This window comes from Lycium ferocissimum, chromosome 4, assembly GCF_029784015.1.
Source record: "Lycium ferocissimum isolate CSIRO_LF1 chromosome 4, AGI_CSIRO_Lferr_CH_V1, whole genome shotgun sequence".
Classification (NCBI taxonomy): domain Eukaryota; kingdom Viridiplantae; phylum Streptophyta; class Magnoliopsida; order Solanales; family Solanaceae; genus Lycium; species Lycium ferocissimum.
The window spans coordinates 47039910-47059236 of record NC_081345.1 but is presented as its reverse complement, the minus strand read 5'-3'; the positions used below and the strand labels follow the sequence as shown (position 1 = coordinate 47059236).

General features: G+C 36.1%; 1 protein-coding gene and 2 pseudogenes across 1 annotated transcript; 1 reads left to right on the top strand and 2 right to left on the bottom strand.

The window, feature by feature from the left end:
* The first annotated feature begins 615 nt into the window (after positions 1-615).
* On the top strand, positions 616-3848 carry LOC132054121 (putative late blight resistance protein homolog R1B-17). Its single transcript, XM_059446183.1, has 3 exons — positions 616-3096; positions 3243-3316; positions 3413-3848. Exon 1 carries the CDS (start codon positions 616-618, stop codon positions 1696-1698), a length of 1083 nt encoding a protein of 360 aa, XP_059302166.1. The 3' UTR covers positions 1699-3096; positions 3243-3316; positions 3413-3848.
* An 847-nt stretch (positions 3849-4695) lies between these two features.
* Positions 4696-9388, bottom strand: LOC132053354 (ADP,ATP carrier protein 1, mitochondrial-like; annotated as a pseudogene).
* Positions 9389-10346: 958 nt separating this feature from the next.
* Positions 10347-17783, bottom strand: LOC132053353 (protein TPX2-like; annotated as a pseudogene).
* Positions 17784-19327: the final 1544 nt, after the last annotated feature.

Sequence of the window (19327 nt, the reverse complement as noted above, 5' to 3'; positions counted from 1 at the left end):
ATTCATTCATTTTTGTGTTTTTACTTTTGCTTTTTGCTATTTGTTTGATTTCTCGACTTCTCTTTCTCAGAAGTCCACAATAAATCCCAGTGGGGTTAGCTCCTAGCTTGAATGTCGCAGAGTAAGAGTTTAGACTTGTCCCCTCGCGTGTAATTACATCAGTGGAGATATTTAGCTCTTGTCATCATATATACACTAACATTATGCATGTTAATCTCCTATTTCTTTCTTCCTTTTTTCATTTAGCCTTCTGTTTTTTTTTTTTTAACGAAAATCAGTCTAAATTGAACATTTGCAGGGTCAATTTAAGCACAACGTAGAATAATCTCAGACAAACTGAAAAATCAGTGTGTGGCAGGGAAGACGAGTAAATGGCTCACGCTGCCGTCGTATCTCTTCAACAATAGCTGCAGGAAATTCTGGAAGGCGACAATTCTTGTTACCGTGAACTACGTCAAATGGTCAGTTCCTGGCATGCTTTTCTGGAGGACTCTTTGTCGAAAAGAAATGCTCCAGAAGCAGTGGAATATTTGGAAAAGCGGGTTAATTATTTGGCAACTCAACTTCTACATGAAATCATGCCAAGTAAATCAACTTGATATGACATAAAATGAAATGAAGAGATTGAGATCATATTCCTATCACCAATGTTGGAAAGTGTTCCAGGAAGAGGAGACTGCAGGTTCCGATAGCATAAAGGAATATGTGACGAAGGTTATGAATGCTCGGAATGACATTGATGCTCGGCCAACTTGGGATACTGTGGAGGGTGATTCAGAATACACTCCCCATTTCCAAGCTACTGTGTTAGACCTTGATAATGACTTAATGACTATTAAATCTCGGCTTATATGTCCTCCTTCAAAGCTAGACGTCATCTCAATTGTTGGCATGGGAGGAATTGGCAAGACGACTCTTGCTAGGAAAGTTTATGATGATATTTACATGGAGCATCACTTCTATATTCGTGCTTGGATTACTGTATCTCAAATGCATCAACATAGAGAAATGTTGTTGAGCATTTTGAGGTGTTTATCACTGGTCAATGACAACACCTACCTAAAGAGTAATGAGCAATTAGCAGAACAAGTTTACAGAAGTTTGAAAGGAAGGAGATATCTTATTGCAATGGATGATGTTTGGGACACCAATGCATGGGATGATGTGAAAAGATCTTTTCCAGATGATAAAAATGGAAGCCGTGTCATTCTGACTAGTCGGCTAGCAAATGTCGGTATCTATGCTAGCTCAGGCAGCCCTCATTACATGCGGTGCCTAAGTGTGGAACAAAGCTTGAAGTTGTTCAACTTAAAGGTGTTTGGAAGGGAGACTTGCCCTGTTGAGCTGGAGAAAGCTACCAAGCAAATAGTCGAGAAATGTCAAGGACTACCACTAGCAATAGTTGTGGTTGCTGGATTTTGTTCCAAGATCAGCAAGACGGAAAACTGTTGGGAAGATGTAGCACATAAAATTGGTCTGGTTATGAGTAGGAACACAGAAGAATGCCTGGACTTACTCGCCTTGAGTTATAACCATTTGCCACGTCACTTGAAGACATGCTTCCTGTATATGGGAGTTTTTCCAAAAGACTTTGAGATTAGTGTTTCAAGACTAATCAAGCTATGGATCGCTAAGGAATTTGTAGAATGGACACCTGCTCAGAAGAAGAAAAGGACCTCAAAGATTATTTCTCAATGAAAGAAAAGGACTTCGAAGAAGTTGCTGAGGGATACCTGAGAGATCTTATAGATAGAAGTCTAATTATGGTTAGGAAAAAGACCTCAAGTGGCAAGGTCAAAACATGTGAGGTTCATGATCTATTGCATGATTTAATCGTAAGAGAGGCATGGAAGGAGAGATCAATCTACTTTACTAAATCTAATTTGATAGTTTCTCCACCAGTGGCATCTTTTGAGCATCGCATCATTTTCAATTTTCCCATAGCCCCAGAGTTGAAGTATGATTATGGTAGACCTTCACTTCCTTCACTTCCTTATGCAAGTTCTTTCTTTGTTTTGGAAGAGATGGAACTCCTGGATCATGTACTCAGATTGATTCGTTTATCACCTTTACCAACTTCTCATGGTTAACGGTATTGGATATATGTTTTCAGCCATTTGACCATCTACCATGTGAAATATGGCAATTATCCGAACTGAGGTATCTTGCCCTTGCCAGTTTTAATGTCCTCCCTCCATCAGTGTGCAATCTTAGGCATCTTCAGACACTAATTCGTTACAGTCACCAGGCTAGTATTTGCTTGCCGGCAGAGATATGGCAGATTGAACAATTAAGGCATCTCTATTTCAGGAAATGCTGCTACTTTCCTGATGCTGCATCTGAACTAGAAAGATATCTGGGACAGGTTTAGTCTCTCTAATCTTGCATTAACCGAGCTGCAAGCCCCGTCTTCTTCTCTGGGCTGCTCTAGTAGCTCTAATCTTGCATTAACCAATCTGCAAACCCTTTCTTACATTACCTTTGGTAGTATTACAAGGGGCGTCTTCGAAGGCATGCCTAACCTGAAGAAGTTAGGAATTCGCGAGAGTGAAGAAGAGTGCTTGACTGCTGAAGCAATGTCTGGAAACCTCAAGAAGCTGATTCTGCTGGAGCACCTTGAAACACTAAAGTGTTTCTTTATCAAACCTTGGATACTTCAATAATGTGATGTTTTCCCACCAACCCTCAAGAAATTGACACTGCGGGGGTGCCAACTACCATGGAACCAAATGACAATAGTGTGCAAGTTACCCAAACTCGAGGTGCTCAAGCTCAAGGATTATGCTTTCCAAGGATCAGAATGGGAGCCAACTGACGAACATTTTCAGCAGCTAAAATTCCTACTGGTGGATGGGACTGATCTTATCCACTGGAAAGCCAGTTCTATTCAATTCCCTAAGCTTCAGAGTCTGGTTCTGAAGAACTGTTATTGCCTGTCTGAGATTCCTGATGATGTAGTGGAAATACCTACATTGCAGTTCATTGAATTGTATCACTGTAGCTCTTCTGCGGACGACTCGGCAAATAGGATTCAAGAAGAACAACATAGCATTGGAAATGACAATCTTGTGGTGCGGATCCACAAATTTTTCAACTGTGAGTTTTACATGCATTAATAGAATTTTCTTGTGGTGCAAAGATCGACTGTTACTATCCTATAGTAAACTTTTCGCTCTAGCTAAACCTAAGTATATTTCGGCATTCGGTCTAAAAGCTGTAGAATAACAGTTATTGTATTGCAGCTGAACCTTAAGGCCCGTCTTTGTTTGAAATTTGGCGTGGGGCCCCCTCGACAAGCAATGAGGCTAATGCAGAGGTTTGAACTTGTAAACTTCTGTTTCTTTGTGACTGCAGAGGAAATCAGGAGTTAATTAGGTTACATTGATGATACAAAACCTTTTTTTTTTCCCAGGAAAGTCAAGCTTTTTCCAGGAATGTCAACTTGATTTCTTTTGGGCTGTTACGATGTGCATACAATGGCCATATTGAAGAGTGGCGGAACCACCTTTGTGCAAGGTTTGCCGGAAAATTACAATGTATAGATAGGTAAAGAATTAATGTATATGTTGAATCCCCTTGACTTTTCCGTGTGTGTATATATTTTATATTTTGACTCCTCTTAGTGAAATTCTAACTCCGTCTCTAGTTATATTGGTTATTTGGTGCTATATAATTTATTCAGTCAGCACACATAGAATGGGATAGTCTTCTGATGCATTGGGTTAAGAGGACTGATAGAGGGGTGCTAAACACTTTTTCGGGGGATAGAATCCTCTTTGAAACAATCTTTTCATTTGGAGCTTTTGCCTTATTTGTTTGTATTGCATGTGCTGAGTGATTCCATCATAGATTTGTCCTTGTCTAAAAGTTTAAGCTATTATGTATTTAACACGCATGCATCCTCACTTACGGGCCTAATTCTTTTTCATAATCGAGCACATGAAAATTCTGTTTGATAATGATGGTGGTGAGACTCGAACCCAGAACCTCAGCCTGCTCTATTTCGCCTACAACTTGATGATATTACCAACACATCTTGACTTTGAAACAGATGAGAAATTGCCATATAAGAGCTTTCCGGTTTCGAGGGCCAGGCGCGGGAACCATCCTTGTCCAAGGGGTGTCAATTAACGCTCCTTCGCTGAAAAATTAAATTGTATAGGGAAAAGGGTTAAATTTACCCTCCATGGTTTATAGTTTAAATTTGTCTTCCGTCAAAGTTTGAGATCAAATTTGCCCTCACCGTTACGATACTTAATAAATTTGCCCTCATATGGATAGAAGTATGACTTGAACTCCACAACACAAAAAATTTAACCACGTCAGATCCACGTAGGCTCCACATAAGCTCCCAACTCTAATTATTTTAACCGTAACCCGTTTTCCCATCCCATAGAATCATACAACCTAATTCATTTTATTTTAGAAAGAGAGGGAATCACCCTCATTTTTGGTCTTCTTAATGTTCATCAGACGAGGGAAAACACTTCGACAAAACCTATGCTTGTAGAAGATTTGTCCCGCAGCTTCGTGGAGAAATCATAGCCTCAGACCATGAATTCACAGATCCAATCTCAGCCGTTTGATTGAGGCCAGCCGGACAACATATGAAGCTGATAGGAACCTTCCTTCACATGCTGGTCATATGAAGGAATACAAGTTTGTTATTTTGATTAACTAGGCGTACAAATCATAGACAGACCGAGCAATTTACTTCTCATTTATTTTTTGCATGGAATACTTGTATATAGAAGTTTACTGATCGAGAAATACAAGCAGAAAATTTCCCAAATCAATATCTTTCTTTCACGTATCCTATATAAACTTACAAGTGAGATCTCTAACCAGAAACCACTGAGGATTTCCAGAGTCTATATCCCCAATAACATTGTTCACGAAAATTATTCAAAAGCCAGACTCGAACACAACAAAAATAATCTATAGTACAACCTTAACGATCATCTTCGTCATCATCACACGATCTACTTTATTAACTGCCACCACCAGATCCATATTTCTTTCCAAAGACAATGAGCTGCAGTTTATCGTACCCGGCTAGCACACCGGCACCAGCAACAGCACGTAGAATATTAGCTCCAGCACCTTTAAAAAGTGACTTGATGCCTTCTTTCTTCATTATCTGAGAAAATGCATCTAATGAGCCCTTGTACTTGACTGCTTCTCCTGAAGTCATCATCATTCTTCTACGTACTGTATCAATCGGGTAAGACGCTAATCCAGCACCAATAGTGATACCCCATCCGAGCAAAAAACTTCAAAGAAACTATCCTGTGAATGCCAAAAATTAACAATGGCGTTATTAGCCACCAATTTTTGGATTCAAATACTAATCACACGTGATTATTACATATGCATCTAAAGAGTTAGTTCTTCAATTTCTAGATATGCATGATAAATCTTGAACGGGTGGTTGAAAGCTATGCTGCTTGAAGTCTTCAAAAATAATGTCGCACCCGTGTCGGATCCTCCAACATGCAATATCTTTGAAGAATCTGACACGCACCCATCAACATTTTTGAAGAGTCCGAGCAACATATGTTGTAAGTGCATTGGAAGGTGGACGAATCTAGCATATGGAGTAATTCACTACTAAAAAAGCAAGAATTAACGACGACAAATTCTGTAGCTAAACAACAAAATCCGTCGCTAATCTCATGACGACGAATTACCAAAAAAAATTGTTAGCTACGGCCTACGAGTAACTTAGCGCTGGATTAGTGACAAAGTTCGTAGTTAATTCCAGTTTTTTTTTGGTAGTGGCAAGGCAGCATCCATATTAGGACTTCATGAAATAAAAAGCACATAGATGCAGAGGTCAGATTCTCCATACCTGCAAGTTACCAACTAGAACCACAGGTTTAAGCGAATCGTATATTCCAAAGTACAAACCACGATAAACAACTATTCCCACACACGAGATGGTGAAGCCACGGTAAAGACCAGGAATACCATCGGATTTGATGGTTTTCCGGTAAACATCAAGCAAACCGTTAAACTGCCTCTCACCGCCCTTTTTCGCAGCCTTCGCATCATTAGCGAGCCGTGTTCTGGCATAATCCAGCGAGTACACGAACAAAAGGGATGAGGCACCAGCAGCACCACCAGATGCCAAGTTTCCTCCAAACCACTTCCAGTAGCCATCCCTGTCTTTCTTGAAATTAAACAGACTCTTAAAGTAGTCTTTAAAAGCAAAATTTAAGGCCTGCAAAAACAAATCTTCGGTATTAACAGTAAAGGACACAAAATGATATATAGTGATTACAAAGAAAATACCTTTATCAACTCAAAACTACTGATGCAACTCTAGTCCGTTCTTCTCCATTTCCCATCTCTAGAAAGCCTTACAAGTTTTCAATATCACTACAACAGTTTTCTTTTGAGAAAAACACAGGAAATAGAACAACATAGAAATGCGACTAAAAAATTATGTTGAAACCTATTCAGACGTTCGATGGGGAATGCATTAGATATTCTGTGTTGGTGGTAGCATGAAATTTTAGTCATTTCATTCATTTTGCAAGGTATAGCACTGTAATTGTCAGAAATAAAAAGCATCAAGTATTATGAGGGATAAATATACTGCTCGCACTCTCCAAAAATGTTGCAGCACCGATGTTGGATCCTCCAAAAATACACTACTTTTGGAGAATCCAACAAGCACCCGTGTATTTTTAAGAGTCCGAGCAACATAGATACTTAGGCCTTGCCTGTGAAGTAAATTATCGCACCTCCAACCAATTGGGAGAGAATCAATAGATTCCTTTTCGTTGTAGTACACAGATTTAATTATGGATCAACCAACAAAAAGTACACCATTTCATCTAAAAGCTTAAGCTGTCAGAGAAAGTACTCTTTTATTTACTTAATTATATGGCCAAAAGGTAACATCAAATTTTAGCCAATTCCTTTATATCTGCTAGGTATAGTATCCTCAAATTTGTCTAAGAAAAAATCAAAACCATAAAGTATGTTGAGGAAAAGTTACAGTCATACTCGACTGCAATTATGATAGAAAAATTTAATTATGGATCAACCAACAGAAGGTAAGCGTCAGTTAACCTGAGTTGGGAAATATCTGATGACATTTGCAGTATTGCCTCTCCAAAGAGAAAGGACACCTTCATCCTTGATAGTTCTTGTAAAGCAGTCAGTAATCCCTTTGTATGGTTCGGAAAGTCTACCGGATTTGATCATCTCATCCTGATTCTGAATCAAAAGCTTGACTCTCTCAATCGGAGCAGCAGCCGTCTTAGATACAGCAGCAGAAACCCCTCCCATGAGAAAATCCACAAAAAAACTCGTCGTTTTCTTCTCCAACGGAGCCTGTATAAGAACAGGAGCATGCAATGGATCGAATTGCAGGATAGTAGCTTGGCGAGTCGTCATAAAAGGACTCTTTATAATCTCATTAACATAAGCACCAGCCATATTGCGTGAACCCGTATTCTTAGAATGTGTACCGAACAGCCATGAGTGCTCGTGTATTTTCCGAAATACTGACTGATGTTGTGATCCATCCTCCATGTTTTGAGATCAATGTAGTGACCTGTAAAGAAGATTAACAAATAATACGGCATGTCCCAAGAGCACAAACAAGAGATCAAGAACTTCCAATGAACCAAAGCAATGTTAGTTTTAGTTCAAGTAGTCAGAAAAGTTGCTGTGAAGGTCTTACTATGTTTTATTCAAACGAGTTTAACTTCGATGCACAAAGATGTTTACACAATTAGACAGAGACGGATCCAAGATTTGAAGTTTATGAGTTCCTACGTCGTCTTTTAAGTTAACATACAATAATAATTGAGTTCACAAGTAAATATCGATATCTAGTGCATTTCTTAATATATATACAGTGGGCAAAAGCTACTGTTTCCATGAACCCATATGTTGTACTCTAAAGCCGCCTTTGCAATTAGTTAATCAAAAGGTAACGGCAGGTAGTTACAACATGGTAATGGTGTAAAAAGTTTATTACGCTGCCAATGTATATAACTTAAAACACAAACACAAACAGCATCTAGTTGTATGGGATTAGGTCCTTGTGAAAGCTGCTTGATATTAGCAATTTCCTAAAAAAGATCACAAACATATTTCTAACAGTTGATATGAATAAGTTGTTACTATAAAAGAACAATCACCCATAAGAGATTAAAAATAAAAGGCGAAAAGGAATGAATTATTTTAATATTTTCTTGAAGCAAATCATTAGTTGCTGACACTTCCTTTATTCCAACGTTCTTAAAATTATTCTTCCATTATTTAAATTTTATTTACAAAAGAGTAGTAACAATAAACTTTAGTCATGTACTTCCAACTCTTTCATTCTTTTCTTTGAACAGAGAAACTATAAACCTTAACAATAAGAGGCGAAGCTAGAATTTTGAGTTTATGGATTCTAAATTCTAATAAATTATTTTAATTAACTTTTAACACAAATACATTGTTTGTGACAAAACAACTGAGTTTAGCCAACCTGTAAGAAGAACTGTAGCTCTTCAGCTAATAAGACAACAATAAAATGAACTGAAGTTGATAATCTTGATTTAAAAAAAAAAAAAAAAAAACACTTGCAAACAGAGTGATCACTAACAAAAACTAAGCAAGCAAAGTTGATATACATAAATTACATTCAGTAAGGGTGTTTGTGTGTGTGCAGAAATAGATAGAACTAACCTTATGAGAATGTTGGCTACTAAATTTTGAGGAGAAGAGAACAGAGTATTTGAGAATAGAGTAGAGAAAATGGGAAAAAGAAAAGGTAAAAAAAAATTAAAAAAAAAAAGTTTTCTAGAGGGTGCTAGGTAGAAGACTTTCTTTATTGACAACTTTGACCCTAGTTTCTCCTCAAAAACTTGCCTTTTTCGGCTGAAAATTATACTGTATATACAAGGTTAAAATTACTTTTATATATATATATATAGACTAGTATATATATAGTAAATGTTAAACGTTAAACTTCTTTGTGTCATATTTTTTAACCCCTAATGAAAATCTTAATTCCGACACCGAATTAAAAATTATATATATGACAACATCATGAACCATATAAACTTCACAACCAATGATCAAATGAAGATGAATGAAGTTGACAAGCAAAAAAAACATGATCACTATTATGCACTAACAAAACCCAAGCAATTTGCACAGTTGATACACATAAATTACACATAGTAAAGGTGTTCGTGTGTGTAGAGAGATAGAAAGAACTAACCTTATGAGAAAGTTGGCTACAAAATTTTGAGGAGGACAACACAGCATTTGAGAAAATGGGAAAAATAAAAGGAAAAAACAAAAGAAGAGTTTTCTAGAGTGTGCTAGGTGGAAGAGTTTTGTTTATTGACAAAGTTGACACTAATTTCTTTACGAAATCTTGTCTAACTGTTATTGGCAGGATTCATCGAGGAGCTAGAGAGTTCTTTATTGACTGATCAACACTTATTAGTGCTGATCAACACTTTTGCAATTTTATTTATGTGGCACTTTTATTATTTGTGGAGTTAAAAAGTTTTTTTTATCTTCTTTTTTTTTCCTTCCCGGGATTCTGCTATTGAGTATGTTTTGTGCATCAAACTTTTTTTTTTTTGTTTTTTTATGTTGAAAAGGTTTTTTGTTACCATATTTTTATTAAAATATTTTAAATTATTAAGTAACTATTACTATGACTTATATGATATTTTTATATGGGTTTTAAATATGAAAATTTTATTTTTAACAATTTGAAAAATTTATATTCAAATTTACAAGCAAATTTTATTTTTAACACATAAAATGGGACAATAGTAAACTGACTGTGTTCCTTTTCCACTTTTAGAAATAAATTTCTCCTCTATTTTTTCTTCTCCATTTTCTTCGTATGTGCAGCAGAAAACTGAAAACTCATTTATTTTAAATTATTAAGTAACTATTACTCTGACTTATGATATTTTTAAATATGAAAATTTTACTTTTATCACATAAAATGGAAGCAGCAGAAAACTGAAAACTCATTTATTTTGGATTAGTTTTGTTGATGGGTTTCATTGAACTTTTTTTTTTTTTTTTCCTAAAAGAAAGCAAAGTAGGTCCACTGATTCAAACGTAGGCTCCATGTCAGATTTTCGGTGCCAGAAAGTGGTTTTTCCGGTTGGAGTTACTTTCAGGAGACACGGTTTAAAATAAGTGACTTAGTTAATATAAAAATAAGATTAAGTGATTTTATCATGCATTTCACCAATTGAGTGACCATTTGAGAAATTTACTCAGTTAGACACGTGTATATGTTAAATTGGAGAAGATTAAAAATCCTGAACTGAATCATGAGCTTGGTTGCGTATTGTTTAAGTTGGTTCACATTTGTAGTTGTAGTTTGTTAAGCGCAAAGCTAGCTTTCAGTACTTGTTATACAATCCAGACTAGTGTGGATTCTATTGAAGACAAGATATACCAACTGAATACTTGAATATATATACGTGAAAGAATATTGGAGATGCAATATCTTAGCTCCGATTTTACACAAGTTTTACAGACATTTTATAAATACAACAATGAGCTAATTTGGAGTAAAACAAACTTTAATTTGGAGTGGCTGGAAAGCAAAGCAGTAACCTCTCTCTATGGAATTCAAGGCTTCTTGAACAACTAATTAGCTCTCCGATTTTAGAATTGATCGTGTTGTACTACCACCTCATTTGGGAGGCAGCACTAGAAACCGGCGAGTAGGGGCATGCCATTGCCCTTCTTTCCTTTCTTTTAACAATCTGTAGCTTTGGTGATTTTGCTTTGGTCACTTGTTTGGAAGACCTGTAATGTGAAAAAGATTTAGAAGACGTACAAATATTGAGAGGAATGGCGTAAGGCAGAGAGAATAAAGAAGCAGAAAACTCGCAACTTGGTTTACATACTTTTGAGGTAGGAAAGGATGATCAAATTTAGGCACAGGTCTTGCATGGGGCACCAAAGTTCTCCGCAATTGTTTCCGTGCCTTCTCTTCTTCCATCTATCCATAAATGAAATACAAATGAATCCGATATCATCACAAGATTACATTAAACAACACAAAATTGTAGATATCAACATAGCGTAAGGCAGTTGGTGGAGCCAGAGATTTTATTAAGGGATTCAACTTTTATTAAAAAAATAGGTTATATCAAGCTTTCAAGTCAAGGGGATTCACCCTTATATTTATCATGCGCTTTTTATTTTTGGCTTATAATATGCATGTATAATAAGTAAATATTTTGAGCAAAGTATCATATGAAATTATGAATCCCCTTGATGAATGTGGCTCCGCCACTGACTTAAGTTATTACACATATTTATATCAACATCATATACGTCATGTCAATTCCAAAACTAGGATGTCATGCTCAACAACAACAAGCCCAGTATAATCCCACCATGTAAATCAGGTAGAGTGTCTGTAGCCTAACCCCACCTTGAAGGTAGGGCGGTACTGTTCCGAAGGACCCTCGGCTCAACAAGAGAGGAAAAGGTAGGATGCCATGCTCGTTTACATAAATCATGTATTTAAGGCATGTTCTCATATCTCAATAATATCATGTTATAGCCATTAAAGAGTCATTGCCGGGTAGGACGAAGGAGCTAGTCTCAAAACATGGCATTTTAACTCAAATTATCATACAGGTTAGTACACAGTTTTTTTCCTTTATTAAGCACTAGTCAATCAGCAATTTTGGGAAAAATTCATCATTGACGTCCTAGTACACAGTGGCACCACAACATATCATACACGTTCAAGTATGCATGCAAGTTCCAAATGATGCTTTATAGTAAAACCAAGCAATCAGGAGGTTTCAAACTTTCTCACAAGCAACCTTGACGTAAATGAAATAAGAATAATCCAATATCATCACAAGATTACATTAAATAACATAAAATCAAGAAGCTGCATACCATTCTTGCAGATTCTGCCTCCTCTCTATACCTCTTATGCATCACTTCTTTGTCCTTAACCTGCACAACAAACTTATGACCTGAGCATCGGATGCATAGGATGAAAAAGTCTAAATACATGCTTTAGAGGGAAACAAAAAAGTTACCTTCTTAGCAAACTCAGCTCTATCAAGAGAACGGTGATTGACACGCAATTTAAAGTCCTGAACTTCAGTGAGGGGTTTACGTACTTTCTCAGGAACTGGAATTGGATCCCTGCATTAATGTTGAAAAAATATAAGCCATCTTTTTTTCTAACCTGAAAAAACGACAATGTATGGAAAGCTTATTCTTTTATATCCTACTCAGTCAAGATAGGTTGCGCTTTAAAAGTCCTCATCTTTGCTTCTTCCTCCTCCATTCGTCGCCTTTCTTCCATTTGCCTCCACGTCTCCTGCTCGTGCTTAACAAGACTTTCCAATTGGAAAGGTTCTGGTCTTGTGCACTGCTTTGGTTCTGGTTTTGGTGGAATCTGGCATAAGAAAAAACAAGGTAATGACGAACGTAAGAACATGATTATGGAAAGGATGGATGTTAGAGTAGATATAAGAAAAAGATTGGTTAGGACTTGCATACCACTGGATAATCAGTGGTATATGGATATGGAGTTGCTTTGCGAATTCTGGACCTCTCCTCCTCGATTTGTTTATGTAGAAGTTCGGTGAACAATTTCCTCTCTTTCTCCGTCCCTCGTTCCTGAACTCCAATGGAAGGCCAAGCTATGAGGAATTATTTTTACTTAGCTAAAAAACAGAAAAAAACCAAGAACATAAAGAACTACATACCTCTGTGGAGAGACGGAAGGGATCTGGAATAGTATTTCTAGGAATTCTCTTGTCATTTTGAGGTTCAGAACCAAGGGAAAGCTGGACAAATAGGGAAAGATACAATGAGAAGAAAGCGATGGTAGGACGTCAAGATGATAGCGAGTAAGAAAGATGAATTATAATAGGACATAAGAAAGATGAATTATAATAGGACCTTGTCAAACGACAGATCAGCTACATTAGCTGGAGGTGGAATCCGTTCATCGGTGGCAAAATGAAATTCTTGAGGCACTGTCACCTGCCTCTTCGTGTTGCAGAACATCCCCAAATCTCCTTTACTTTCAAAAATCTACAATTTGAAGAGGAAAGTCAGCAACAAAGGAAAAACTAGAGAGCAAGAGAGTTTGCCAATACAAGTCAAACCTCTCTATAACTATAGCGAAATGTTGTTATAGAAAACATATAATATAACTTTACATGAAAGATCGGTTCCACATAAATATGGTTGTTACAGTGAAATGTTTATTATAGAGGATGACCGTTATAAAGAGGTCTGACTGTATAAATGATCACCAAAATCTAGAAAGGCAGTAGGTGTCTGTGGTTACCTTCTTATTCAAAGGCCTTGCCTTAAATTTGGGAACCTTTTCGAGTTCTTCCTTTTCCATTTCTTTGGAGCTTCTAATCCTTGGAGGTCGTGCTCTTAGTGATGTTTTAAGAACAGGTGATTTTGGAGCTGTAAGATGGGACGGGTTCCATTGATGACTCTGCGATGAATGAGTTTGTTATATTCAGTAATTATATTAAGTGAATTTGTTTTTATGCTGAGTGATTACAGGAAGCACTCCTTGTACCTGAGTAGATTCTATCGATGCAACTGTTGATGTTTCCGCATTTTGATTGGCTCGTGCCATAGTTTGCAAATTAAATTCCTGCAGAAATAAAGATAAAAAATTTATTTCGAATTTACACAAAAAATTACAACTTTGACAATCTATACTATACCTTGAATTCTGGAAGTTGAGGTGTACTCTTCGGTAATGCTGGTAGAGTTGGAATTTCCAATATCTGTTGCCAAAATATTGAAGACAGTTTTGGAAGGTAAGATCAAAAGACACTATTAAGGGCACATTTGGACATGATTTCTTTTTCCTTTTTTCCTAAAAATATCTTCAAACCATTGTTTAGTTACACATTAGAATGATTATGACCAGTTTTTCAAGTGAAAATTATTTCTGACTTACAAAACCAACATTTTATCAAGTGAAATGCATATCCAAAGACAACTTCAACTTCCAAATACCATTTTTCAACTTCAAATACTACTTTTTCCTTATATTACTCAATTCATGTCCAAACGCCTACTAAAAATCACGAAAGGAGGGAACACGTCTAACATGAGGTACCTTTTTGTTTAACGGGCGAGCCTTAAACTTGGGAATTTGGGCCATCATCTCTTCCTCTAGCTCAGCTGAACTCTTCACTCTTGTTGGACGAACACGTTGAGCTGTTACAAATTCCGGTTCTTTAGGCCTGGTCAATATAAGCTGCTTCTGCTTCCTCTGCATCAGTCCAGCTGGATCATCCTGGGTAATTAAAAATACTTTAGAAGAAATGTAAAGGGAAAAAGCTAGTTAATAGTGAGTAAGACTCCATTGATTTATTTACATGTGAAGTAGAACTGCTCATGCGAGACAGCGACATCTCCCTCGTGCTAGATTGGAACTTTTTCATCATTTCTGCTATTGAAACGAAGGGGCAACTGGTTCCCGAACATACATCTTAAGAGTAGAAATAATGTTAAGTTAGACTCACAAACATCCAAATTTGCATATATATTCCAAAATGCAATAAAAGGAAAATGTTGTCATTAAAAACCTTTCTGTCCAGTTTATGAGTTTTTGCAGTCGAAGCGAATAAGGTGGAACTGCTGCTAGCAACCCTGAATTTTGCTTTGTGTGGAAGATTCTCGGCTTTGATGTTAAGAATCTGAAAGAAGAAGAACAGTCAGATAAAAAGTGAGATATTATGCATGTCCGGAATAAGATATGAAAGATAAAATCCACCTGTCTGGATTTTCCGCCTTCAAGTTTCTGTCTTTTTATAGCTTGGTTTTCTTGAGCAAGATTATGCGTTCCAACAGCACTTTTCGCGATTGGTTGCCTATGCATCAACAACAATTCATTCTTTCTATCAGAAAAAAACATATTTGGAATGACCAAACAAAAAGATCAGTGCTGAGAAGATAAAACTGTTAACTTACTTTCTCGCACTAGCTGGATTACTACTCTTCTTCAATTGTGACTGTTGCAGGTGAGCTTTCGACTTTAATGCTGAAGGGTTTCTAAGAAGGCTAGCAATCTTTTTAGCAGTCTGTCGCTTCTTGGAATCAGTCTTTTGATCACTGTTCTGAGATATCGTTGGTGGTGCAGGGGTGCTAACTTCTGTCACAAAAAAGTTTGTATTTAGATGCATTAAGGACTGAACGGGTTAGGGACTTAGTTGCAAGTGACAAAGCCAAATGATAGCGCCTTAAGTATAACCGACCTTCTACATTTGACTGCTGCTGAACAGATACTAAATTAGGAAGACTGCTACCAGATTCTTCAGTAATCTCATTTGGTGTTACCTCTTCCTTACTTCCAGAAGAAACAAGCTCAGCTACAGGTTCCTCAATAATCTCATTTGGCGTTACCTCTTCCTTATTTCCAGAAGAAACAAGCTCAGCTGCAGGTTCCTTAATAATCTCATATGGCGTTACCTCTTCCTTACTTCCAGAAGAAACAAGCTCAGCTGCAGGTTCCTCAATAATCTCATTTGGGATTACCTCTTCCTTATTTACGGAAGACGTGAGCTCAGCTGCAGGTTCTTCAATCCCATTTGGCCTTACTTCTTCCTTATTTCCAGAAGAAGAGGGCTCAGCTACAGGCCTGTTTAGATGAACAATCAGTATATTAAGAAGAGGAGGAACTTGATGTAAATGAAAGAACTATGAACTCCCGTCAATCTAACTAAAAGTTTGTTGCAATATATATCAGTAGACCTTGCATTATCCTGCAACTCCTCGTCTTTGGTAAAATCACATAGGCTCTCAAGTTGAATCATCCTACCACTCTTGATTCTTTGCATAAAAGCTGCAAAAGACAACACATGAATAACCAATCAACATTCCGTCTGTCAATTGCAAAGGACAATTACAATCCATATTGACTGTGTATTGAATGATACAAGAAATTTTAACAGTTCTACCGAATCTAGTGACAGTGCCTATGGACCACCTAAATATCAATGGCCATGCCTTTGAACTGAAAGGAAATTATCTAACAGATTACTAAATTGTGTTGCTACTCTTTCATCTCTGGTTGCATATCTATGGTCTCAAATTAGTAAACTTCTCTTCATATTTACAAGAGTTCACAAATCCCATACAAGTACCATCTCTTCCCCCCTTCTCCCCTAAGGCTAAACAATGGAAAGAAAAGTCTCAAGTTTTAGCATAAAGCCCTGCATAAGCCAACACAGAATAATAACCAAATATCAACCTCACATTGCAATCAGGGGCGGAGCCTAAGTGGTTCGGCAGAACCTTGTATTTGTGTTAAAAGAATCATTTAATAGGTAAAAGTGTTATCTAGAACCCATAAACTAGGTAACTTGGTTCCGTCTCTGATTGCAATTAATACACTTTTTAGAATAGCACTCAACATCAGCTACAGAAACCCCTGCAATTGCAGTGGACACAATTACCAATCTACATTATTCTTATAGAAAGTAAATTAAACATTTTCACAGGATATAGTGACAATCCCTTGAAAAGAAACAAAATATCCCAAAAAAAAAAAAAAAAAAAAAAAAACATGCAACTAAGTTGTCTTACACTCTCCATCATCTTGATCTTTTGGTTACATAATTGAGGCTTAATTAGTATATTAATTTTTTAACTCATATTTACATAGAGAATCATTACAGGTTTACGTGAACCCAGTAACTTTTACCCAAATCTTGTATATATATTAAGAAACCTACTAAATATCTATAAACATTTAATTGTGAACACTATTACTACTGTAATATCAACTTGAGGTCGTTGTAGGAACTCATAAACTTCAATCCTGGATCCGCATTTGTTAGAAAAGCATGTCCAAACCCAATTTCCACTAGAGCCTGTCTAAATTCCTCTGTGTATCATTCAAAACTATTGCCCTAAATTTTGAAATTCAGTAAAGCTGGCGCATTTTACAGGAAATGATACAGGTATGAAAGGTAAAAAAAAAAAAAGAAGTCATCTTTTTTAAGTTTTTAAGTAACTATGATCAGAACAGAGACAAAGTTAACTCAAAAATCTGCATTAAACTAACTACCAAACCCTAAAAAAAATGTGAAACCCAAAAAATCACAATGGTAAAAAAATAATACTCCCCTCCATCCCAATTTAGGTGTTTTACTTTCCTTTTTGGTCAGTCCCAAAAAGAGTTTTTCTTCTATATTTAATAAGTTAGACAATTCAAACATCCTACGTGACAAGTTTAAAAAAAAAAAACAAGATTGAACATTTTGGTACATTACACACATTTTTAATTCAGGATTACAAGATTCAAAAGTCTCTTTTTATTCCTTAAACTTCGTGTCTAGTCAAACTAAGACACTTAAATAAGTAATCGATTGAAAGCAGCAAAAGGGAATGAAATTAAAAGTATAGACATACGAGAAGGTGCATAGCTGATTGTATTATCGAACCAAAGCTCAGCGTTACGCATATCCTCCTCAGTCTCTCCATTAATAAAATCGTAGAATCTTGGCGCTGAGAACTCATAATCCTCATCCATTACACGCGTGTTTAAATCTGTCATTTTCTTCCAGTTTTAACAACGTTGGTGCACGAAAATTGTGTGAATTTTTTTCCTGGATTTGATTGATCTCTGTGAAAGAGATTTTTTTTGCTGTTTTTTGTTGTGTGTTGATGGAAGAAAAGAGTTGAAATTTGGGATTTACGTAGTGATTTGAGTCTAACGGTCTAATTTTTTTGAAAAAGGAGGAGCTTATGTGACTTTTCAAGAATGGGCACTTTGTATAACGGCTATGTAAATGACCATTCAAGTAGAAAGCAATAATGTCCTAATAATATAATATAATAATAAGGTTGATAGCACTTTTGGTTTTTCAATTATTGGTAAATTATAATTTTGATCCTTTGTGATATCCGACTAAGCACATTTGATCTTGAATTATTTGAAATGTTTTCTTTTGATTCTTTTGCTTATGAATATTCACAGGTTTACCAGAATCATTAGTTGTTCTCGCCACTTAATTACTTATGTTTTATGTTAAGGTTGTGTTGTTATTTTATGTTTGTCGGTAATATAGTTCTTAAAGTAGTTCAAATACAATATACTTCTGATCTAAAGGGACTAAAAACACGCATTTCTATTAATTGAAGGTTAAATGTGCTTTGTCATATATCACAAGGACCAAAATCAGAATATACTTATAATTTAGGGACCAAAAATAAAGCACTGCATATATTTGACTATTTATACAACTATATTACCGTCAAACGCTAAATAACAATACAGATTTAACATTACATAAAGAATTAAGTGGTAGAACAATTAATAATTATGGATAAAAAATGGATAATTCTCAATTAATTGAAGGTTAATGTGGTTAATCATATATCAAACGCACTCAAATCAAAATTTATGAATAGGGAATGTATACTATATGTTTGTTATTAGACTTCATAAAATTGAAAGGATGTTGAGGATTTGAGGTAAAGACAATGGATAATAATGTCAAGCGAGTCTTAGAGAAAATACATCATTATCCTCCTTAATTCTGTGGGTTCCTCTTATTCTCCTGAACCTATTCAAACTAAAATAAATCGGCCCTTCCGACCCAGTTTGGCACCTACTTATAGGTCAAGGATAATAAGTTTATTTTTTGTTTGTTTAAAAAATTATAGATTACATTTGGGTTTTCTGAGAATTTGGAGATGGGGTGGGTAAGTTTGAAAACTTGATTTTTTTTTTCCTGTGATTTTGCTGATGGGAAGTTCACAATATGCAAATTGTTTGGTGGGTCATTTAAATTTTGAAGTTCCATTGCTAAATTCCTTTATGGGTCTACTGAAAATTAGGGAAAAGGTTAATAGTTATCGGATGAAAGATACTTGGGTGTAAAAATCCAACTCGTATTAAACAGCTCCAAAAAGATGGAATATAAAAATACATATATATACATCTTTAGAGTAAATATTCTGTTAACGACGGCATTTGGGTTCTTTTGGCCACAAAATATAACGATAGAATACTTACAAACCTATACAAAACCCAATTAGACGGCAAAACCCATGGAATCACGCAAATACCGTTGGTTCCTACTCTTCCCATAATATTTCCTGCGATTTTTTTCCCCAGAATTTCGCTCAAATGTTTCGCCCTATCTCTTCGATTTTCATTGAGGATTCGAATGTGGTTGAAGAAACAATTGCAACGTTGATAAACAATCAATTCCTCAATCAAAAACCATTGAAGTATCGAAGCAATACATATTCGAGTTCCAAAAAAAAAAAGACGGTATTTTCCTTTTTTTTGTTGTTGATATTTTGT

Excerpts from the sequence above, each read along its gene's own strand:
- LOC132054121 (XM_059446183.1), top strand. The coding sequence starts at position 616 with ATGAAGAGATTGAGATCATATTCCTATCACCAATGTTGGAAAGTGTTC.